At 60.1% G+C, this 22,521-nt stretch overlaps 2 protein-coding genes across 4 annotated transcripts; both read left to right on the top strand.

Annotated features, from left to right (window-relative positions):
• Positions 1–1,908: 1,908 nt before the first annotated feature.
• VAMP2 (vesicle associated membrane protein 2) lies at positions 1,909–12,945 on the top strand. Of its 3 annotated transcripts, none has more exons than XM_057715071.1 (5): positions 1,909–2,027; positions 2,505–2,625; positions 3,110–3,268; positions 3,350–3,401; positions 12,812–12,945. In XM_057715071.1, coding segments are annotated over exons 1-5 (393 nt in total). In that variant the 5' UTR covers positions 1,909–2,025; the 3' UTR covers positions 12,871–12,945. The 3 variants fall into 3 exon arrangements, with proteins under 3 accessions (XP_057571054.1, XP_057571056.1, XP_057571055.1); XM_057715073.1 differs by lacking the exon at positions 12,812–12,945 and adding an exon at positions 4,011–5,692; XM_057715072.1 differs by lacking the exon at positions 12,812–12,945 and adding an exon at positions 3,496–4,004.
• Positions 12,946–12,949: 4 nt separating this feature from the next.
• PER1 (period circadian regulator 1) lies at positions 12,950–22,403 on the top strand. The gene is made up of 22 exons (XM_057715070.1): positions 12,950–13,224; positions 13,344–13,442; positions 13,531–13,685; positions 13,780–13,901; positions 13,992–14,193; positions 14,349–14,400; positions 14,541–14,683; positions 15,059–15,137; positions 15,215–15,321; positions 15,505–15,658; positions 15,734–15,842; positions 15,933–16,064; positions 16,292–16,397; positions 16,489–16,660; positions 16,747–16,877; positions 17,085–17,264; positions 17,884–18,114; positions 18,992–19,602; positions 20,039–20,225; positions 20,436–20,625; positions 20,952–21,102; positions 21,506–22,403. Exons 1-22 carry the CDS (start codon positions 12,950–12,952, stop codon positions 21,773–21,775), a joined length of 3,858 nt encoding a protein of 1,285 aa, XP_057571053.1. The 3' UTR covers positions 21,776–22,403.
• The last annotated feature ends 118 nt before the right edge of the window (positions 22,404–22,521 follow it).

Genomic DNA, 22,521 nt, shown 5'->3' on the forward strand with positions numbered 1-22,521 from the left:
CCCCTGGACTTGGCCGTTGGGGAATGAGGATCACGCCTAAACCCGTGTCTAACATCTTATCTGGTCCTCCACTAGCTTCTCCCCTGCTAGCCTAGGGTGTTGGGACAGGGTGGGGGTGGGGATCTCTGCCTGTTTATACCTCCTTCCAACCCTACCTGTCTGAGACATGGACACTGAGGCTTTTGAACTTAAAAATTTCAATGCCTGGAATTTGGCATCTTTGTTCTCTGGCTAGAAAGTAGCCTCAAGGCCAAAAAGCAAGAGCTAGCCTCCCGCAGCATCATCTGAGACCATCAGAGAAGCTGCTCTTTTCTTCTTTTTCACATAGGCTGAGCCACCCAGACATTCTGTGTCAGTGCCCAAGGACCAGGGAAGTGGCTGCTCCTGGGAGGGGGAGGGAGCTGAGAGCATCTTATCCTAGCTCTGCTGGGTCCCCACACCCAACACACACTCCCTGTTCACTCACCTCCCCCAGACAGCTGGGAAATGACACCTCTGGTGACAGAGCCAGTCCCAGGCTTCTGCTGGGAGGGGTGGGGTGCTGCATGGGGGAGGTTGTCACACCTGGAGGCCCTGGGAAGCCTGGATAGGGGAGGGAAGAAGCTAGCTCCTGTTTGTCTCAGAGACCAAGTCCACCAGCCTCTTCTGCCCCTCCTGCGGGGATGCAGTGAGCACCCCTGCCCTTGGGCCACTAGGCCTCCTTCTTCACCCTTGAGGCTTGTCTTGACCCACCCCACGGGACAGGCAGCTCTTCTGTTCCCATCTTCTGCCTGAGGGGGCCAGTCCTGCTGGGAATGAGCAGGGTGGGTGTGTCAGCTGCTGGGCCAGTTTAGAGGACCTAAACAGTTTAGAGGACCTAAACAGGGATGGAAGGGGCCGTGGATAATCTCCTACCATGTCCCAGATCAAGCCATTTAACAAACATACATGTAGCCTCTACATATGTAATATATTTTGGGTCCACAGACAGGGCAGGAGCAGCGCAGGTCACACCCATGAGACTAATCCGCACGTAAAGTAGTCCCAAGGACCTGGGTACCACAGGTGCCGTCTTTGCCTACTTACTGTCCTACCACCTAAAGAAAAACTAAAACAACAAAAGCAAACGTCCTGTCCTTTCGCCCAGGCCCTGTGCCTGGGATCAGAGGTTGAGCCCTCCTCCTGCTGCCAGGGTAGCGGCCCCAACTCTGGGACAGAGCTAGGTTCTGGCCAGTCTGCAGCCACCACGTGAGGCAGCCCCACTGGGCAGCCTCGTGCCCTCCTCCCGGGGTCCTAAGCTTGTCCCCCCTCAGTCAGGCCTCGCCGGCCAAGGACCCCTGGTCGAAACCTCAGTTGTGAGGAGGGGGTTGCTATCCCCCCTACTCAGCGGTCAGGGGCCCCAAACCTCCCTTGAGATATCCACCTGCGGGACAAGAGGTTGGGGACCAACTACCACCACTGCACCTCAGCAGCGGGGTCCCAGGTATCCGCAGGGCCCCGGAACCTGCTCTTGCCCCTTCTGATTCCCCACCCCCCACTCCAAATGCTGAAGGGGGGGGTCAACAGGCGTTGGCACCTGGGGGCAGGCTGACACCTGGGGTTGGGTGGGGTGCGGACCAGTGGATGGGTTTCACGGAGGAGGAGGACGTGTTTGGGGCTGCAGAGCGCCCTAAGGGCCCGGCGGCGGGGGCGCGGGGACGACCGGGAGGGCCGTGGTCAGACCGGGTGGGCCAGCTGTCGGTGTGGGGAAGCCGCGGCCACCAGGCTCGGCGCCCGCGGGCAACAAGGGAGGGGCTGGAGCACCGCGGCGCCAGAGCCGCTGCCCAGCCGGCCGCGCCCCGCGCCCTCCGCGCCCCGCCCCCGCGGGCCGGCTGCCGACTGGAGGCCCGCCGCGCCCCGCCCCCGTCCGCAGTGCCCGGATGTGGGTGACGCGCGGCCGCCATCTTCCCGTCCCGGGCAGCCAGCTCCAGTCGGAGCCAGCGAGAGCCGCCGCCGCCGCCTTCGCCATCACTGCCGCTGCCAAGTCCTCCGCCCGCTGCCCCCGCCATGTGAGTCGGCGCCCGCGCCCGCACCGGGTGGCCCGCGCCGGCCGCCGCCCTTGGGCCCGGGCCTCGGGAGCGCCCGGGGTTCCACTCGCGCCCCCCGCGCGCCCCGCGCCCCGAGACCAGGCCGGCGCCCGTGACTGCGCGCGGGCAGCCGGGGAGCCCCGCGTTCCGGGCTGGCCGCCGGAGGGAGCGGACCTGGCGTGCGCCCGCCCCGCCCCTGTCATCGCTGCCGCCTGTCATTTCGGGTCCACTCTCATTTGACAGGAGGGGAAACTGAGGCTGGGGGGGAGGGGGGCCTCACTCAAGGTCACGCAGCAACTCGCCCGCCGGGCCGGACGGGGTCCAGGGCTCCCATCGGGTGGCTTTCTTCCCGGGAAGGAGGAAGGGAGAGACGGATGGATGGACAGGCGGATGCGCGGAGCCCTGGCTGCGGGGCCAAGGGCTCCAGGCCTTGGGTCTTAATCCGTCCCTGCCCCTCAGGTCGGCAACCGCTGCCACCGCGCCCCCTGCTGCCCCGGCTGGGGAGGGGGGTCCCCCTGCGCCTCCTCCAAACCTCACCAGTAACAGGAGACTGCAGCAGACCCAGGCCCAGGTGGATGAGGTGAGTGGTGGGGGGCGGGGGGAGAGTGTCAGAGGCAGTGGGAAGGACCCTGAGGGCTGGCAAACCGGTCTGGGGGCCCATCTTCGGTTGGGGGTGACGGTAGTTCATGTTTATGAGTTTGGGGACAAAAATATACCATGCCCCGTCCTTGTCAGCATGCAGTTGGGAGGGCCGAGAGGTGTTAGTCAGCCTTGCTAGCCTGGGGTGTCTCACCCTGGGCGCGTGTGCTCCGGTGACTGGCAGGCTGCTTGAGGCTGGGTAAGTAGAGGGTGCTGCTGTGATATCTGAGGTATCTGGCTACCAGCATGCCCCTGATGTGTGCTCCCTGCCTGTCTGCAGGTGTGCTAGGTGTGTTCTGTGTATGTCCTTGGCATGTTAGCCAGGTAGCATCGGGGTGCGTGTTCCGTATGTGGGGTCATGGTAGAGGAGTACCCTTTGAGATGGGCCTTGGCACAGCCCCCCAGCCTTGCGGGCCTTCCTCCAGGTGGTGGACATCATGAGGGTGAATGTGGACAAGGTCCTAGAGCGGGACCAGAAGCTGTCGGAGCTGGACGACCGTGCAGACGCACTCCAAGCGGGGGCCTCCCAGTTTGAAACAAGTGCAGCCAAGCTCAAGCGCAAATACTGGTGGAAAAACCTCAAGGTAAGAGTGGCGGCAGGAGGGGGCCGGTGGAAGGAGTGGGGGTGACGGGGGTGTCATGGTCTGGCCCCCTCTCGCCCCCAGATGATGATCATCTTGGGAGTGATCTGCGCCATCATCCTCATCATCATCATCGGTGAGTGGGGCAGGGGCTGGCGCCCTTTCCTGGAGAGGTTTCCCCCCGCAGTTTCTGGGTGTTGAAGCTCATTAACCTAGTTTTTACCCTTCAGCAAAAAGCATACATAGCTGCAAGTAGAAGTTGTGATTCATCTGGAGCCCCAGACTGTGAAGTTGTTTAGCCTGCACTCTGCCTGATTCTGGGCAATTTCTGTTAAGATTTTTGGAAACAGGACAGCTGGTGGATCCCCACTGTTCCCTTGAGGACCCTTTGGGCCTAAAAGGCCAGTCTGGGAACCCCGGAATTGGGGAGTGGGAGAGTAGTAAAGACCTAGGGGCTTGAGAAACAGCGAGGAAGTCAACCACCCCCTTGTTTGAGAGCTGTGGTCTTAGAGGCCCAGAGGATTAGGGGTTTGTGGCCCCAAGGCCATACCGTGGAGTTAAAGAGACCTTGGAACCGACCTGACCTGTCCAGGCTCCTTGCTTTACAGGCAGAGAACCTGAGGCCAAGAGGGGAAGGCATGTCAGCCAGCTGGGAGGTGGGGAAGATGGGAGCAGGGCCGGGCTGACACACTGCTTTCTCTCTTTCTCTTTCTCCCTTCTCTTCCTTCCCTTTCCCTCTCCACAGTTTACTTCAGCTCTTAAACCCCCGAGGAGCCTGCCCTGCCCAGAGAAGGGCCTCTCCCCCCCACCCCCAGCCGCTCCTCCACCTCTCAGCCATATCTTCCAGCCCCACCTCCCCGGGATCCGTGTGTGTGTGTGTCGTGTGTGTGTCCCCTTGTAAATAGCCAGCTGTTATTTATACATATATAATATTATATATATTTGGTCTGTTTGTAGTTTTATTACTAGAAGATTTTTTCTGGTTGTCCTTAACACCCCTTCCTGAGGTTCCCATCACCCCCTTTTTCTCTTCCCCCCCCTTCCCTTTTCCTCTCTTCCTGACCAGCCCCAGTCCCCTTCATTTGCATCTGCTATGCAATAGTCCCTTTTCCTTTCCTTTCCTTGGATTTACCTGATCCTTCCTCCCACCCTGGCCTTCCCCATACTTCCACTCCCCGCCCTCCCCACAAAAAAAGACAAAAAGCAACTGTCCGGGGTTCCCTGGGTGCATCTTTGCATCACTGGGAGGCTCTGAGACTGGTCCGTCTTGGTCCTAAGAATCCCAAGTTCTTCTGGGAGCTTCCAGCATGTTAATTAGCATCCATTTGCCTACTGACATCCCTTTTGGTTTCCTTTCCCCCCATCGCTCTTCTGTTCAGTCTTTTAACTTGTGTTTCTTTTTTTACTGAAGAGTTAGTTCCTGTATCACACTTTCATTTGCATGACATTGCTTGCAGGCGGTGGGGAGCCCAGGCTTTTGGGGAGCCAGGCTGTTCTGGCCCCCAGGATTGCCCCCTCCTAGCCCCTCTAGTCCAGTTTGCCTCCCCTACCCCGATTTTCCAATCCTCTTGTCCCTTCTTTCCCTGCCCCCAGCTGGTGTGTAAGTGTCTTGGAGTTCAGTGTGTTATGATGGACCAATAATCCTGCCACTTGGAGTCTCTTCCCACATCCCTGCTCCCCAGTTTTCATGTGGGGCGCTCAGTTGACATTCCCATGGGGTCTCCCCCCTTCCCACCTGCCTGATCTGCCTCCTCCTCCTCCCAGCAGGAGAGTTAGAGGGTGGCCACAATCTGATCTCTTTTGGAAGAGGTGGCTGCCAGTGTGTGTGGGGGGTCATCACTGCCTTGGGGAGGATGGGGCAGGGCAAAGAATCCTCCCAGTTCCTGCCTGAAATCTCTGGCCCCACCCCTGCTGGGGGTTGGACTGAAAACCCTCCTCCCTCAATTGGGGGGTGTTGCCCCATCACTGCCCAGCTCCTCTGACTGCCCCCCCTGAATTCAGGGTGGGGGGTACTGGTCACTGCCAATGTGTGTATGCAACTTGCTGGAAGATGGGGATTCTTGCCCCTCTCCAGGGTGGTTGAGCCCAGAGAGAGCTGTCTCCTCCTCAGGTGAAGTGATAAAGGAAGGGTCTAATGTCTTTTAAATGGCACAATTTTAGGGGCCTGAGGGTGCAGTCCCTTAACCTGCCACTGGAGGGGACCCCCTAAGTTCTTCCCCTCACACTGGAGCTTTGTGTGTGGAGGGGGAGCAGGGAGATCTAAGCTGTGGTGTGAAAGGGTAGGGAGAGATGCTGGGGGTGGGGGTGCTGTGTTCTAGACCCCCCATATTATCCCAGTATCCCCTGCCCCCCCTTCCCTCACCCCATGCCCCCAATTCTGTGGCGCATCCGGATTGTGAAAATGTACAATAAATGTGTAATGAGTAACCAGGTGGTGGTCTAAGATCTTTTCTTAACCAGTGGGAAGTGTATTGGATCTGCAGGTACAGGAAGGTTGAGAAGATACACCTGGAAGGAACTGAGCTTTGCCACGGGGCCTGACCTTGGGCAGGGCAAAGGCAAAGTGTGACTCCCACAGTGGCCACGAGGGGGCACTAGGAGTTGATAATGGGAAGTGTTCTTGATCCCAGTGTCTCACTCCTGTGAACCCTGAGGTCTGGACTTCCCGGCTTTTCCCTTTCTCCTTTCCCTGGGGGCATGCTTTTGCTGTTTACTGGATCCCTTTCTGCTCCTTGATGTAACTCTCAGATGCTCTGCAATCTCTACCGTGGTCGTTTACTCCTAGGTCTGAAGTAGATGGACAACTGTGAAGCAGAGCTCTCCCTCATTGTGCCTAGCACAGTGCCAGCATCCAGAAGGTGTTAATAAAATACTGAAAAAAACGGCTCAGGGAGATTCAGCTGAGTGTGGTGTGGAGCTCGCTATATATGGCCTGCTATCCCTGCACTCTGTTGCCCGACCCGTGATTCTAGACCCCATACTGAACTCCTTTAGCCTCCAGCTCCATGACACCCTTGATAGGGCACCCGCGCATCCCTACCCGCGGGCACTCTAACAGTGGGTGGAGAGTGCTAGGTGAGTTCTGGAGGGCCCGATTTTCTGGGCTGCAGCAAGAGGACTCAGCAGCATAGGCAACCGAAATAGTGTTTCCCAACACTTTTAGGCTCCTAAGAACTACCAGGAATGCTTTCAAAAAGAGATTTTCAGGCCCCTTCCCCAGAGATTGATTCAGCACTCGTGAGGGACCCAGGTGATTCTTCAGTTAGGTACACAGTCATTATCATAATGTTTACCACTTGTTGAGGGCAGTGCTCAGGGCCTTTTCGTGCTTCATCTTCTGAGTCCTTTACAGGTTTAGGATTCCCACAGGCTTTAGGACCCACCTTCTTTATAGTAGCAGGGACCTGGGTTCAAATCTCGACCCCATTAGAGACTAGCGTGTTAATCCGGGCAGATTATGTAACCTCTCTGGATCTCAGTCTCATGTATGAGGCAGTGGGAAGTAAGTCAGCCGCCTCCTCCGGGCTGGTTAAGAAGCGCATGGCCTGGCCCGCAGAAGATAATAAGGGAGGTGACTGTCATTTTCATCGCCATCATTATCACGTGGCACTGAGACCTGAAGGCAGCCTCACCCTAATCCTCTCACCTTCCAGCTTCAGGGAGCTTCAGGGACCCAGGTCCTGAGCCCCAGCGCGGGGGCGCTCTTGTCCTCACGAAGCGCCCCCACCAAAGCCACCGCCGCTCACATGTGCGCCTGCGCAGACTCGGCAGGCTTTGGTCAAGCGTGTCGTCAGGGAAAATCCCCAGCTTCTAGGTAAACAAGTAGCCGCGTGAGATCGCCCGCACGTGTCCTGTACAGCTCCGGGACCTCTCAGCCTATGAGAAGATTTAGAGGGCTGGACTGGCGTTTGCGTCACCAATCCAGGCAGGTCGGGGGATGCTGCTATAGCCAATAAGAACTTCGGAGGTGGATGGGGGCGAGGCTTTGGGTCAGACTTCCAATCAACGTGCTGGGGCGGCCCCTCCCGCACGTGGCTCTGTCACTGCTGGTTGGCAAACTGACCAATGAAAAGATGACGGAGGCGGGCGGCGCCCGCGGCGGCAGTGCGGGGGCTGGGCGGCTGCACGCGGCGCGGGGCGTGGGTCGGCGCCCTTAGGCCAATAAGCTTGAGGGCTTGGCATCCTGGTCGGTGGGCGGGCCTGGAGAAGCGAATCCAAGTCTCCTGGATCCTAGTTGGGAGGAAATTGGACGGCGTGCGCGGAGCTGTGAGTGCTCCGGCGTTGGGGAGTAAGGAACCGCGGTCAGTATGGGTTTTTCCGCGGTGGTGTGTTCTGTAAGGAGGGGTGTTAATGCAGTGCTGTGAGGGGCCTCTTGCACATGCGTGATCACCGCGGTGGGAGTTCTGATGGTTGCGGGGGAGTCGGGGCTGCGAACTCAGCTCTGGAGAGAGGGGAGAGGGAGTCGCTGACATCAGATCCCTCAACACCGTAGGGTCCCTGGACCCCGAACTGCCTCGGGGAGGGCTCGGAAGCCATCGAACTGAGGAAGCTGAGAACCCTGCTCTCAAGGAGGGACGAGAAAGGACCCCTGAGAGGCGGTGCGGGACGTTCTAGTGCTTGACTGCTGTTTGGGTAGGTGCCTTAAGCACTTGAAATAGGCAGGGGTTGTGAGGCTGGAGAGAGGCCCTGGTAGGGCAGGTGAGAGGGTACCAAAGGGTTGATACGGTGATTTGAAAAAAGGGTGGGGTGATGATTTGTGACTCTGAGCTAGTCACATCAGGGCTCTGGACGTCTTTCTCATGTGTAAAGGGGAGGAGTTGGGACTCATAGCCATCCTTGGGAGTACACGTGGGGTAGCAACTGTGGGATCCTGAGAGGGAGGATGGGCTTGTGCAGATTGGCTGCACGTGTTTTCCTGAGCCCCTGGAGGTGAGGAGGCACCAACAGGGTGCTCTGGTATCTGTCTCTACAAGCTACCAGGCCTGTGGTAAAGTGACCTGCGATAAGGTGGAAGAGTGAGGACGTGAGGTTCCCAGGAAATCATGGGGGCTGGTGGCTGCTAGGGTGATGTCAAGGACTTTGTGAGCATGTGAAAACTGGGACTGTGATGATTTGAAGTGTGTGGAGAGTGCAAAGCGAATGTCCCAAGGGAGAGGAGGGGTTGGATAGAGTCTGTGTTTCAGGCACCAAACTTAGAATTGGCTGAGTATTTGAGAGGCCCAGGTTCCCAGCGCTGGTAACACCTCACAGGTTCTTGAAGGGTAAGAAGCCAGAATGGCAAGCCATTATCAGAGCTCAGATTTGAACCCTGGCCCCATTTGTTCAGAGCCTGAGAACTTATGGGCAATTTAGGCAAATTTGGTAACTTCTGAGCCTTAGTTGGTCCTTGTGAAATGGGGATGATACCCATCTCACAGGATTGCTCTGAAGTTTAAGTAAGATAATGAATGGAAAGTGCTCAGTGCAATGCTGGGTCATGGTTTTAAATTTTTTTTTTTTTAAGGCCAAAAAAATGGCTATAGGGGTGATAAAAGAACAGTGATATGGTGTAAGATTTATGTGAATGATGGCGTTGGGAACTATGCTCATTCTTAAGATTTTTGTAAGTTTTGGTGACTGCCACCCCATTTCCCTCTTCATGGTTCTTCTAGTCTTGAGGCACCAGCCCCAAACCCTCATTCCTCCTCTCTATCCCTCGCCTAAGATCCAGGCCCCAGGCTGGGCCACTTGCTCTTTCCCAGTTCGATTTCTTCATCCTAGACCCATTCTCCTCCCTCTCCCTCCTCCCTCTCTCTGCTACCATAGTAACAAGAGCTTCAGGCTCTGAAGGGGGCCTCAGGGAAGGAGCAAAGGTCTCTTGCAGAACCTGGGCCTCCAACTTCTCCGCACTGCCTTTGAGACGGGGCCAGCAGATGTGTACAGTCTGGGAGTGGGGAAAGCCGCTGCCAGGAGCTGTAGGAGCAAGCCAAGGGGAGGGCGGATGCGAGTCTGGAGGAGAGAGCCAGGCCTGGGGGCGGGGGAGGGGGGACCCCTTCCTCCTAATCCTCTCTCCAGGAATCCCTGGCTTTGGGACAGGACGGCTGTCGTTGTGCTGGGGGAGGCGCCCAGGCTGGTGCATGTCCCGGGCTACCAGCCAAAAGAACATGATGTTCCCAAGTGCGCTGGCCGCCGCCCTCTTGGGCTGGCCGCCTCCCAAACCGCTGCCTCTCCAGCCTTCCTGCCCCACATTCCCCGGCTGCCTCGCCCCGCCCCCTTCCTCCGCTTTGACGTCACCGCCGCCTCCCGACCCCCCCCCCTCCTCCATTGACGGCAGCAGGGCCTGGTTACTGTGGGGACCGTGAGGCACGATCCCAGTTAGGGCCTTGAGAGCAGGAGGGGGCTGCTGGAGCGCTGGACCCTTTGGTCTACGCAAAAGAAAAATGTGGAGGTGGAGAGCAAGGACCGCCTGTGTCGGGGGAGATCACATCTAGAGTCGGGGAAGAAGAAAAGCGATGTTTCCAGAGAAGAGGTGTCTGAAAATCATACAAGGGACTGGGCCACAGTATATGAGTTGGGGGGACATTTTCAAGGAGAAAAGACTGAGAATCCAGGCTTCTGAATCCTTTATTTCCTGTGTTTCCTTGCTTTGGTTTTTCTGGGTTATTCTGTAAGCTTTTCCACAGAGCCCTTGCCCTGCCCGCCCCCGCCCCATGGGGAACACCATTGTTAAAGAAAGCTTAGGCCACGTGACAGTGAGGGGCGTGCACCCACGGCTGATGACGTCAGCATGCGCCTTCTCACTTGCCACCCACGTTTCCAGGGAGCCCTGAGAGGAACTACACATCAGTCTTGGATGGAGGGGGTCTGTGTAACTGCAGCTCTTCACGGCCCAAGCTGGCACTTTATTCCCCCAAATTGGGACTCAGTGTTTTGCTCCTTGCCTCTTAAAAATATCTGTATCGTATAATAAATATATATATAATGTATATATAATTTCCAGCTCCTTCGCTATTGCTTAGGCCCCTTCCCTATCTATAGTTACAAGAAAGTCACCATGTTTATGATCACCTACTGTGTGTCAGGTTCTCTCCTGGGGGCTGGGGAATACAGTTAAGGAGACAGATGATGAGGTCCTTGGCTTTTTCTTCTAGCGGTGGGGACCTGAAGCCCTTGCCACCCCACCTCTCTGTCTAAGGTCTCTTCTCTCAGCCAGCCCCTTTGTTCCCCTGTAGCCCTGGCTTCCTGGCCCCCACTTTTGGGGCAGCCCTGTGAGTGGCTGCATCCTCGGGAGAGAAGAAGCACTAGTCAGCACGTAGGTTGCCTGGAGACCTTTTCTCTGATTGGCCACGGAAGCCCCTGCTGTTGTTTCCCTTCGCAGTTCTTGTTGGCTCCGGCTGCCCCTTCTATTGTTTGCATCCTTCCCCCAACTCCACCCCCTCCTCATATGTGGACCCTTGATTGCCCTCCTCCTAGCTGTCCACAGGATTTGAAGCGTCATAGGAAGGGACTGGGTAAAATGGCTTTATTATGATGACAAGGCTGGGGAGGGGAACCTAGGAAGGCCAAGCTGGGTTTCTGTCTGTCCTTCCCAGGGACCAGCCTTCTCATCCAGCTTGGCCCACCTCCTAAGGTCTGCATTCTTTCTACCCACCCCAAGGTGTCCTGTTCAAGGCTGGTCAGTTTGGGAAGTAGACCTCTCTTAAACATCTACTGTGGCCCAGGTATTTTTCCCTGAAGAGGGGCAGTTTACCTCCCCTCCCCTCCCTTCCATTATTTACTGTGCAAGGCGTCCCGCGCCCATTGGCTGGCCTGTGGTGTCTGGGGCACTTCAGCCCAGCGCCAGCACCCAGATCCACGTGCGCCAGTGTGTGTGACACAGCCCTGACCTCAGTGGGGGCCAGTAGCCAATCAGGCGCCGGGACGAGATCCCCAGCCAATTGGGGGCGGGGCCTGCGGCTCTGCCGGCAGGAGGCCAATGAGGGGCAGTGCCTGGCGTTATGCAACCCGCCTCCTGGCCCCGCCGAGCTTCCACTCGGCTGTGGGCTGCAGCGGCGGCGGGTAGGCGGCCGGAGGGCGCTCGCGCGGCCAGGTAAGCATCTCTGCGGCCACCCTGGGGGCCGCTCTTCGGCCCGGAGCCGGACTGCCGCCACTTCCAGCCTGATGGGCCGCTTTCGGCCGGGCGCTGAGACAGCATGCCAATAATACGCTTTCCTTGCCGTTGTCCACCCCCTCCCTGTCCCCGGGGACCTAGGTATTCCTCGCAACCCTGCACTGGGTGTCCGCACTCCTCACCTGCCTGCCTTACCTGCAGCTTTGCCCCCGGCTCCCAGCTGTCCCGGCCCCACACCCGACCCTCAGAAGGCATGCCCCCAGGTGCCTTTGTCACTCGGGGGCCCCCGATTTTGCCCCAGCACCAGGACCCCTTCGAGCTTTCCGCGCTCCCTGCGCTCCCTCCTCCAATCCCTGGCCTCTCGCCGGCCGTGATGTCAGCCCGGTTCAAGCTGGAACATCCCGTTCCCGGTGCTAGTTCCTGCTGTTGGCCACAGCCTTCCCTTTTCTCCTGAAGCTCAGAAAATGCTCTAGGGTTGGGGGTGTGGTTGGACAAAGAGTAAGGGAAGAACTATCTGCTGCCCTGTTGTGTGTCCTTTGGTCAGAGCTGAGTGTGTCGGCTTCGGATGGGTGTGTGGGGGGGTGAGTGTATAGAAAAGTAGGGGACTGAGAAAGGATTCCTGACAATGGCAGGTGCCGGCTTCGGTCCTGGGAGTCGGGAGAAGGTGCAGGGGCCAGAGAAGGAAAAGCTTTGTTGCCTTGACCGGAATGATTGGGATCCTGGCGAGCGCGGAGGGTGGTGGTGGTTGTGTTTTGCCCTGGGGAGCAAGGCCAGCCTCTGAAACCCCGATGGCTGCCCTTCTTCATACGGTCACCCGGCCCCCCGGGGACTGGGGATATATTTGAGGTGGGCGACCCCTGGTCGCGCTTGCCGGTGCGGGAGTGTGCCTTTCCCCTGCTTCCGCCGAGAAATGGGGGAGGGGTCGCCCCTCCCGCCCTCTTGTGGGCCCTCGGGCAACCGCTGAGCTCAGCTGCTGACGTCGGTTTCCCTGGCGACCGCGGCGGCGGCGGAAGCGCGTGGTGGGGCCGCGCACGTTCGCGCGCATGTGCAGCGAAGGTGGCGCCGCCCCCGGATAAAGTTAGCTTGGAGACCTAAATATAGGAGGCAGCAGGCTCACCCCCTGCTCCGAGGCTTTAGAGCCCCAGGCGGAGTGGGGGCCTGTTGGGAATTTGGGGATGGGAAATATCCAGGCTGTAGCTCACAGCTGTCGTTCTAGTCGATTGCTTAGGTTCTACTTAACCAGGCCACGCTGGCAGGGGATGTGGGGTAAGGACCAAGAGAGGCCCCTTCCCACCTGCAGCCCCCTCAACAGGGACAGGAAACAGAAATTGCCTAGGCTTCCTTTTGGAAGCTGCATCCCAGAAGCGTGGAGGCCTGCAAGGGAGGGTCTGAAAGAAGCCGGCGGGTGTTGTGAAGTTACAGCCCAGGTTTTTCTCCTTCTTGGTTTCTCTCTTCAGGTGTTGGCTGTGATCAAACTTCTCAGTTCTCTGAGGCTTGGGTCTTCCACTTCCTCTGACCAGGCCTCCCGGCCCCCTTTTGCCTCTGTGGTGGCCTCTCCGCCTTCCCTGTTCTCCTGCCCTTCCCATGGCCCAGACATGAGCGGCCCCCTAGAAGGGGCTGATGGGGGAGGGGACCCCAGGCCCGGGGAATCCTTTTGTCCTGGAGGGGCTCCATCCCCTGGGCCTCCACAGCATCGACCTTGTCCTGGCCCCAGCCTGGCTGATGACACGGATGCCAACAGCAATGGCTCCAGCGGCAATGAGTCCAATGGACCTGAGTCCAGGGGTGCATCTCAGCGGAGCTCACATAGCTCCTCCTCTGGCAATGGCAAGGACTCGGCCCTGCTGGAGACCACCGAGAGCAGCAAGAGGTGTGTTTGGATGGGTGTTGCAGGTCCTGGGAGTGGTCTTGTGCGTAGATTGAGCTGGGAGAGAGGCCCATGCTGCTGGCTGCTTTCTCCTCATCTTGGGCCTGTTGCTTCTCCCCTAGCACAAACTCGCAGAGCCCATCCCCCCCCAGCAGTTCCATTGCCTACAGCCTCCTGAGTGCCAGCTCAGAGCAGGACAACCCGTCTACCAGTGGCTGCAGGTTTGTGCGGTGAGGGCTGGGGCAGAGGGCTGGGGGCCATGTTCTGGGACTAATGCTTGTACCCTCTCCCTCCCTGTGGGCCCTGCAGCAGTGAACAGTCAGCCCGGGCAAGGACACAGAAAGAGCTCATGACGGCGCTGCGGGAGCTCAAGCTTCGGCTGCCACCAGAGCGCAGGGGCAAGGGCCGCTCTGGGACCCTGGCCACGCTGCAGTATGCACTGGCCTGTGTCAAGCAGGTGCAAGGTGAGTGGTGCTTCCTGGGAGGGCAATGGTCAGGTCCTAGGCTACCATGGGGGGCAGTCTCCTCACTATATGCGCCGCTGCCCACACCCTGCAGCCAACCAGGAATACTACCAGCAGTGGAGCCTGGAGGAGGGTGAGCCTTGTGCCATGGACATGTCCACCTACACCCTGGAGGAGCTGGAGCACGTCACATCTGAGTACACGCTTCGCAACCAGGTGAGCGCAGCCCGGCCTCTGTATCCCGTGCACTCTTGGCCCCACTCCAGCAGCTCCTGAACCTGCTCTTGTCTTTCCTTTCTTGCCTAGGACACCTTCTCCGTGGCAGTCTCCTTCCTGACGGGCCGCATCGTCTACATTTCCCAGCAGGCAGGTATCCTGCTGCGCTGCAAGCGGGATGTGTTCCGCGGAGCCCGCTTCTCAGAGTTCCTGGCTCCCCAGGACGTGGGCATCTTCTATGGTTCCACTGCCCCATCTCGCCTGCCCACCTGGGGCACGGGGGCCTCGGCAGGTGAGGTCCCCAAGTGCTGGGGGGGGAGGGACGAGCTGTCCCAGGAAGCACCTGCCATGAGGGGGTTAGGGGACCCAGGCTTTTCCTTGCTGGGTTTTCCTCAGCCCAGGGAGGAGATGGGGAGCTGTGCTCACGGCCCTCCTGGTCTGTCTCAGGTTCTGGCCTCAAGGACTTCACCCAGGAGAAATCTGTCTTTTGCCGTATCAGGTAGGTGGGGGACGTGGGAGCAGACCCCTTCTACCTCCTACACCCCCTGCCCTTCTTTGCTGTGTGGGCTGTGGCCTTGAGGTGGAGGGTGGGTGGCTCTTCACTGATAGTCTCTAATGCCTCTCTTTCCTCCTTGGTAGAGGGGGTCCTGACCGGGATCCAGGGCCTCGGTACCAGCCATTCCGTCTAACCCCGTATGTGACCAAGATCCGGGTCTCCGATGGGGCCCCTGCACAGCCGTGCTGCCTGCTCATCGCAGAGCGCATCCACTCCGGTTATGAAGGTGGGGGGCCCATGGCCTGGCCTGCTTGGGGTAGGAGGAAGGGCGCCTCCTCTAGGCTGGGGGTGAGGCAGGACAGGAGTCTAGAATATGATTTTGGAACAGAGAAGGTATTATTAGGATGAGGGTTTGAACACCTTTTTAGAGGTACAGTTGGATAAGAGCCCCAGACTAGGAGAAGGCAAAGAAGAGTGCTTTGGTTTTCAGTTTTGTCATTGGCAGGGGGCACAGAGGTGGTCCAGACCATCTTTGTAGGCCAGAGGGCCAGCGCAGAGCTGTGGAGAGACTAGCTAGCAGTCTGGGCCTGAGGCGGCATGGAGGGCTGAGGAGCTGGACCATTCTGGGTGAAATCCAGTAGCCACGCTTTCTGTGTCTCAGCTCCCCGGATTCCTCCTGACAAGAGGATCTTCACTACGCGGCACACGCCCAGCTGCCTCTTCCAGGATGTGGATGAGAGGTGAGGTCAGGACCTGGAGGAAAAGGAGGTGGTCAGGGCCGAGGCTTTGGCCACTCTGATGCCTCCTCTTATCTCAGGGCCGCCCCGCTCCTGGGCTACCTCCCCCAGGACCTCCTGGGGGCCCCAGTGCTCCTTTTCTTGCATCCCGAGGACCGACCCCTCATGCTGGCCATCCACAAGAAGAGTGAGTGCCTCTCATCCTGCTCTTCCCTTCTGGCTGTCTCCAGGGCTTCCTGACGGCTACCCTGTGGTTGTGTCTCTCAGTGTCTTGGTCTCTTAGATCTCTGGGGGAGGGGTGGGGGGGTAGATTGCACCTTACTTAGCTCTCCCTCTCACTGAGCAACACCTCGTTTCCCACTCCCTTCAGTCCTGCAGCTGGCTGGCCAGCCCTTTGATCACTCCCCTATCCGCTTCTGCGCCCGTAACGGGGAGTATGTCACCATGGACACCAGCTGGGCTGGCTTTGTGCACCCTTGGAGCCGCAAGGTGGCTTTTGTGTTGGGCCGCCACAAAGTACGCACGTAAGTGGGTCGTGCCCTGGAGGGCGGGCCAGTGTGGAGGGGGCAGGGCTCAATTTATCCTTCCCCACCCCACAGGGCACCCCTGAATGAAGACGTGTTCACTCCGCCGGCCCCAAGCCCTGCTCTGGCTCTGGACTCTGATATCCAGGAGCTCTCCGAGCAGATCCACCGGTTGCTGTTACAGGTGAGAGTTGAGGCGAGGGGGGCTTGGGAGATGAGAAAGGGCTGCGGAGCAGCGCCATGGACATCTAAACTGTCGCTCTCCCTGCCTCAGCCTGTGCACAGCCCCAGCCCCACAGGGTTCTGTGGCGTCGGCCCTGTGACTTCCTCAGGCCCTCTTCTCAGCCCTGGCTCCTCCAGTGACAGCAGTGGAGGTGATGCCGAGGGACCTGGGCCTCCTGCCCCGGTGAGTGTCCCTCTCCCACTTCACCTGTCTCGTTTCCCATCCCCTTGTCCTCAGAGTCGGGACTGCCCAGCCCAGAGGAGCCTCGTCCACCTCCTTTTCCTTCTCGCCCTGCTCTCAGCACGACTCCACATCTCCCCACCGGGGCTTTTTGCTTGCACTATGCCCTGGGCTCCCGGAGCTGTCCAGGCCCCCCTCACGGCTGCCCGCCGCCCTGGCCTGTCCCGCAGGTGACCTTCCAGCAGATCTGTAAGGACGTGCACCTGGTGAAGCATCAGGGACAGCAGCTTTTTATTGAGTCCCGGGCGCCGCCTCTGCCCCGGCCCCGCGTCCCTGGTGAGTTGGTGAGGGTGTGGGTGAGGAGTGAGGCCTGGGGGTCCCCGGACCCGCAGCCCAACCCAGAGGAGCTTTTCTCTCCTTGGCCCAGCTACAGGCATATTCAAGGGCAAGACCCTTCCCTGCCAATCCCCAGACCCAGAATGTGAGGCAGCCCCTGCTCCCATCCAGGCCCCTCTGGCCTTGGCCCCTGAGGAGGCTGAGCGGAAAGAGGCCTCCAGTTGCTCCTACCAGCAGATTAACTGCCTGGACAGCATCCTCAGGTAAGGCCTCCTGGTACCTTCTCCCACTTAGGCCCCAGCCCCGCCCCAGCCAGGCCCGGCCCTCACGTCCTCTGATGCTCCCTCAGGTACCTGGAGAGCTGCAACCTCCCCAGCACCGCCAAGCGCAAATGCGCCTCCTCCTCCTCCTGCACCGCCTCTTCGGCCTCTGAGGACGACAAGCAGCAGACAGGCCCAGTGTCTGGGGGGGCCAAGAGGGGTGAGGACCCAGGCGTGCCCTGCTCCCGCCCTGTCCTCTGTGCCTGTGTCTCTACATTTCTGTCTTTGGGGCCCCCACCCCACCCTGCCCTGTCTCCCTCCCAGCCTTCAGATCTCCAGACTCCTCTGCCCCCAACCCCCACGGGGGTTTCCTCTCCCGGCCTCCCGGCGGGGGCAGGGAGGTAACTGGCACCATCTCTCTGCACAGATCCATCGGCAGTGCTGTCAGGGGAGGGGGCCGCCCCTCTGAAGGAGCCGGTGGTGGGAGGAGGCACCCTGAGCCCGCTCGCCCTGGCCAATAAGGCGGAGAGCGTGGTGTCTGTCACCAGTCAGTGTAGCTTCAGCTCCACCATCGTCCATGTGGGAGACAAGAAGCCCCCGGAGTCGGGTATGGGCGTGGCTGAGGGGGGCGGTGCCCGGGCTCCACCTGGTTCCCCAGCCAGAGCTCCCTCCCGCCTGTCTTCTCTGCCCTCTGGCCCCTGATGGAGAGAGGAGGCCTCCGTCCTAGCTCAGGGCTGCCTCTTCTTGCTCTCCGCCCCCGCCTGCCTTTGCTGCTTTGTCTGTCCCGCATCCTGCTTCCTGTGTTCCTACTGTCAGTTCACACCCAAAGTCTGGGGTGCGGGGTTCAACCTGAGGTGCTGCCCACAGAGGGTTTGAAGGCAAGGACTGTTCAAACCTCCTGAAGGCTCTTTAGGCATTGATCTGGAAAATGAGTGAGGGAAGGGCACGGGGGCAGGCTTCCCTTCCAAGGAGAGTCCCGGGGATGGCTAGGGCAGTGCCACTGGAGGGCACTGGGTATCCCTTCTTACCCCGGGACAGCTTTGCACAGAGAAGAGGGCCCAGAGCCAGTCCTCGGCAGGGAGGAGGCCGAGAGATGCCCAGGAGGCCCAGGCTTGGCCGTGGGCAGAGGCCAGGGGCTTGGCTAAGCTGTTGGATGTGGAGGGCGTGCTGTGGGTGTGCTAACCCCTGAGGTGATTCTGACCTTTTGCCCATCTCATCTTTCTTAGACATCATCATGATGGAGGACCTGCCCAGCCTGCCTCCAGGCCCAGCCCCCAGCCCCACAGTAGCCCCTGACCCAGCCCCGGATGCCTACCGCCCTGTGGGCCTGACCAAGGCTGTGCTGTCCCTGCACACACAGAAGGAGGAGCAGGCCTTCCTTAGCCGCTTCCGCGACCTGGGCAGGCTGCGTGGACGTGACGGCTCCTCCACGGCCCCCTCGGCCCCCGGTGAGCAAGGTAGAGGCCTGGGACGTCCCCGAGTGTGCCCGCGGCCCGGTCCAGGACCAGACTGGGGAGGGGGGTTCTTGAGGGAGATGCTTCTGCTCCAGGGACCCAGGTTGTTGCCGCCTCCCCCACCAGGGCCCTGCCTAGGGACAGGTCCCTCGCCAGCCTCTCCCCACCAGGCCGGGGGTCCGGGCTGCAGCCAGAGGAGGGCAGCCTGGGGGGCTGCACTGAGACAGGCGGAGGTGCGCTGCTCCAGGTAAGCCACTCCAGGCCCAGTCCAGGGGCAGGAAGCGAGCCCACTCAGGACTCAGTTGTCGCTCACTGGGAGACCTGTGTAGACTGGCAGGGAGGACTGGGACACCTTCGGGTGGGGTCAGGGCTTCAGAGGCAGATGGCAGCCCTCCAGGTGCCGAGGGAGGCCCCCTGCAGGCGGACCAGGACTCAGGCCCGGGCTTTCCCGCCCACCTCTTGGCTCGGTCGTGGGCTAGGCAGAGTGCGGCCCGACTGGTGGGAGGATCGCCCAGGCTGGCAGTGCCTGCTAGAGCTTGGCGGCTGGACCGGAGCCACGTGCCCACGCATCCGTGGACCTCCCTGCCTCCTCCGCAGCGTGTCTCTGGCTTCTGCATGCCCCTGGCACGCCCCCTCACGTAACCTTTCCTCTCCCCATCTCCTTTGTCAGCAAATCCCCCATCCCTGTGATTGTTCCCTGAGGTTCCCCCACCTCCCCAGAGTCCCCCCTGTGGTGTGTGGCCCAGGGAGCCAGACTCTGTAGGACCGTCACCTGCCCTCTCCCCGGTCAGAGTATCAGGGCAGTGGGGGCGGCAGGGCAGTCGGCAGGGGCACTAAGCCCCAGGTTGAGGGCTTTGCTAACCCCAGTCTCTCCCCTTAGGCTGCCAGCATGGCCCTGCAGCCCCTGGCCGCCGCCACCACTGCCGATCCAAAGCCAAGCGCTCACGCCACCACCAGACTGCTCGGGCCGAGGCCCCCTGCTACGTCTCCCACCCCTCGCCTGTGCCACCCTCTGCTCCCTGGCCCCGGCCACCAGCCACTCCTCCCTTTCCAGCTGTGGTCCAGCCCTACCCCCTCCCAGTGTTCTCCCCAAGAGGAGGCCCCCAGCCTCTTCCTTCTGCCCCCACATCTGTGCCTCCTGCAGCCTTCCCTGCCCCCCTGGTGACCCCCATGGTGGCCTTGGTGCTCCCTAACTATCTGTTCCCTCCCCCAGCCACCTATCCCTGTGGGGTCCCCCCGACCCCCGGCGAGGGGCCTCCTACCCCTGCTTCCCAGTCCCCTTCTCCATCCCTGCCGCCGCTGCCCCCAAGTCCTCCCCACTGCCCCGACTCTCCACTCTTCAACTCGAGATGCAGCTCCCCGCTCCAGCTAAACCTGCTGCAGCTTGAGGAGGCCCCCCGCGTTGAGGGGGGTGCTGTTACAGGGGCCCCCGGGAGCAGTGCTGGGCCCCTGCCTCCCAGTGAGGAGACTGCTGGACCAGAGGCCAGACTGGTGAGCCCTGACCCCTCCGCACCATGCTCTTATGGCCCCCACGTGGCCTTCTGCCCCCTTGCTCCTCCCCTGGCGCTTCTTCCTGCCCCCTGCCCGCCTGGCGTCCCCAGAGGATGGTGCCGTGGGTTGGGAGGCTCCAGCTGTTTCTGAATGAGGCGGAAATCAGCTGCCTCGTCTTTGAAGTGGGGACAGTCCTGTCTGTCTCGCAGGTGGCGGGGACATCCCAATAACTTCTGAGAGTGCATCTGCCACTTGGAAAGGGTCCAGCATCACATCCCTACTCTTTGCCAGCTCTCTTCTCACTCAGCCTGGGCCCACTGGCATGGAATGGGAAGAGACCACTTGGGTTGTGTGTGCCCCCAACCAGAGGCAGCAGCTGAAGGGAAGCCTGGGTGTTGATCCCTTAATTCCTCCCTGTCCCCCTCCCCTCCCCCAGGTGGAGGTAACCGAGTCCTCCAACCAGGACGCGCTCTCGGGCTCCAGTGACCTGCTGGAGTTGCTACTGCAAGAGGACTCTCGCTCTGGCACAGGCTCCGCTGCCTCGGGCTCCTTGGGCTCTGGCTTGGGCTCTGGGTCTGGTTCAGGCTCCCATGAGGGGGGCAGCACCTCAGCCAGCATCACGCGTGAGTGCCCATCTCCTCCCCCTCCCCCCCTAATACTTCCCAGGGTAGGACAGTGTCCTGGGAGTCGGGAGGCCAGGCCCCACCTTGGCTGAGCAGCCTGGGCCCACGCCCCGCTTCTTAAGGCCAGTGGGCTGGACCTGTGACCTTTGTGAGGCTGGGTAGAGGGCCAGTCAGCCTGACTCTGTTGGCTGCCTGCCCCCCACTCTACAGGCAGCAGTCAGAGCAGCCACACGAGCAAGTACTTTGGCAGCGTCGATTCTTCTGAGGCTGAGGCTGGGGCTGCCCAGGCCAGGGCTGAGCCCGGGGACCAGGTCATTAAGTACGTGCTCCAGGATCCCATCTGGCTGCTCATGGCCAATGCGGACCAGCATGTCATGATGACCTATCAGGTGCCCTCCAGGTGAGGACTTTCAGAGACCCCTCTGCCTCCTTTTCAGAGCAGTGGGGAGGCTGGCCTATCCTCGCTCCCCAGCTAAGTTGGGGTTTTCTTTCTGGGCCTGGCTCTGCCCTGGGGCTTTCCTCTTCTGTCCCCTGCCCCTTGGAGCCCCAGGATTAGTCAGGCTGAGGGCAGCTTTCCTGCTCTTGGAGGGCCTGAGCTCCAAGAACACCGGCTCAGGGGAGGAGCCTGGGGCAGTGAGCGGGGAGTGGCGGCAGAGGAGAAATGCCAGCCTCGTGGGCCCTGGCCCCAGCTCCCACTCTCTGCCCCTGAACCCCCTCCTGGAGCAGGGACACGGCCTGTGTGCTGAAGCAGGACCGGGAGCGGCTCCGGGCCATGCAGAAGCAGCAGCCTCGGTTCTCGGAGGACCAGCGGAGGGAACTGGGTGCTGTGCACTCCTGGGTCCGGAAGGGTCAACTGCCTCGGGCCCTTGATGTGATGGTGAGAGGAGAAGTCCGGGCCAGGAGGGAGAAGAAAGAGTTGAGCTCAAGTTGAAAGGATAGAGGCTCAGGGCTGTTCCCCTCCTTGTTCTTTGGATCATTAATCCTGAAGGATGTTAATTCCACTAAGGTTGCTGCTGGCTTATGTAGTGTTAAGCCAGGTGAGTTTTTGTAGCCCTTTTCTGGGCCGATCCTGCGCTAATGTACCTTGTGACTGTCCCATAGTGGGGTCTGGATACAGGGTACAATGCATTTTCCAATCTTGACCCCATGTGCATCCATGTGGGTTAGTGTTTCTTGGGAGTACATTTTGGGAAGTACTCGGGCTGGGGGACAAGGAGAGCTAGGGTGGCGGGTCAGCAGTGAGAACCCTGCCTGACTCTCATACCCTTTCTTCCTCCAAGGCCTGTGTGGACTGCGGTAGTAGCACTCAAGACCCTGGCCATCCTGATGACCCACTCTTCTCGGAAATGGATGGACTGGGGCTGGAGCCCATGGAGGAGGGTGGAGGCGAGGGGCGTGGTGGTGGCGGTGAGGGTGAGGGCGGCAGTGAGGCCCAGGCCCAAACTGGGGCCAGGGTCTCGAGCTCCCAGGACCTGGCCATGGAGGAGGAGGAACAAGGTGGGAGCTCACCCAGTCCAGCCTTACCTGCCACAGGAAATGGCACCAGCTAGACTACATCTGGGGCCACCTCCGGGAGTGCATGAGAAGTTTCCTTCTCCCGTGTCCCAACTCTCAGAACTCAGATGTGGCTGGACCAACCAATAGAAAACTGCCCCAGCTTCTCCCACTGTAGGGGGGGTGGGATCCCCGTCACCAGCCTAGGTCCCGGGGCTGCCTCTGGCCTCTTAGGGAACAGAGGGTGGCACTCGTCAGCTCAGCCCAGGGAAGCCTCAGCTCCCATTGCTGGTGAGGAGTCGTTCCTGCCCCTGGACAAGGCTGCTGACAAGCTGCTGAAGCGGTCTCTCCAAATCCCAGCTGAGCCGGAGTCCCTGTCCCTGAGGGCTGGGGCTGCATTTATTTATTGGGGGGAGACAGCCCTCTCCCCCACCTGCTCCCCAGATATGGGGAGGAGGAGGGCCTGAGGCCCAAGCAGGACCCAGCCGGTCCAAACCCCTAGCTGCTCCAGGGTGGGGGAGGTTGGTGGACCATGGAGTCCCTGGTGCTGCCCCTCAAGTGGGACCCAGGTGTTCTCAGCTGTACCCTCTACCGATGGCATTTGTGTTTTTGATATTGTGTCTGTTATTTTTTAATACAAAAAGAAAAAATAAAAACTACCAGGACTTTGTGGAATGAAGTTGGGGGGTTGGGTGAGGGGAGCTCTCTGTGGGGACCTGTGGCCCGCTTGAAGGTTGTAGTGAGAGTGAGCCATTCCCTTGCCAGAGGACCCGCATCCCTCTTCTCTCCACACCCTTTCCCG

This window comes from Hippopotamus amphibius, chromosome 17 (genome assembly GCF_030028045.1).
Source record: "Hippopotamus amphibius kiboko isolate mHipAmp2 chromosome 17, mHipAmp2.hap2, whole genome shotgun sequence".
Classification (NCBI taxonomy): Eukaryota; Metazoa; Chordata; class Mammalia; order Artiodactyla; family Hippopotamidae; genus Hippopotamus; species Hippopotamus amphibius.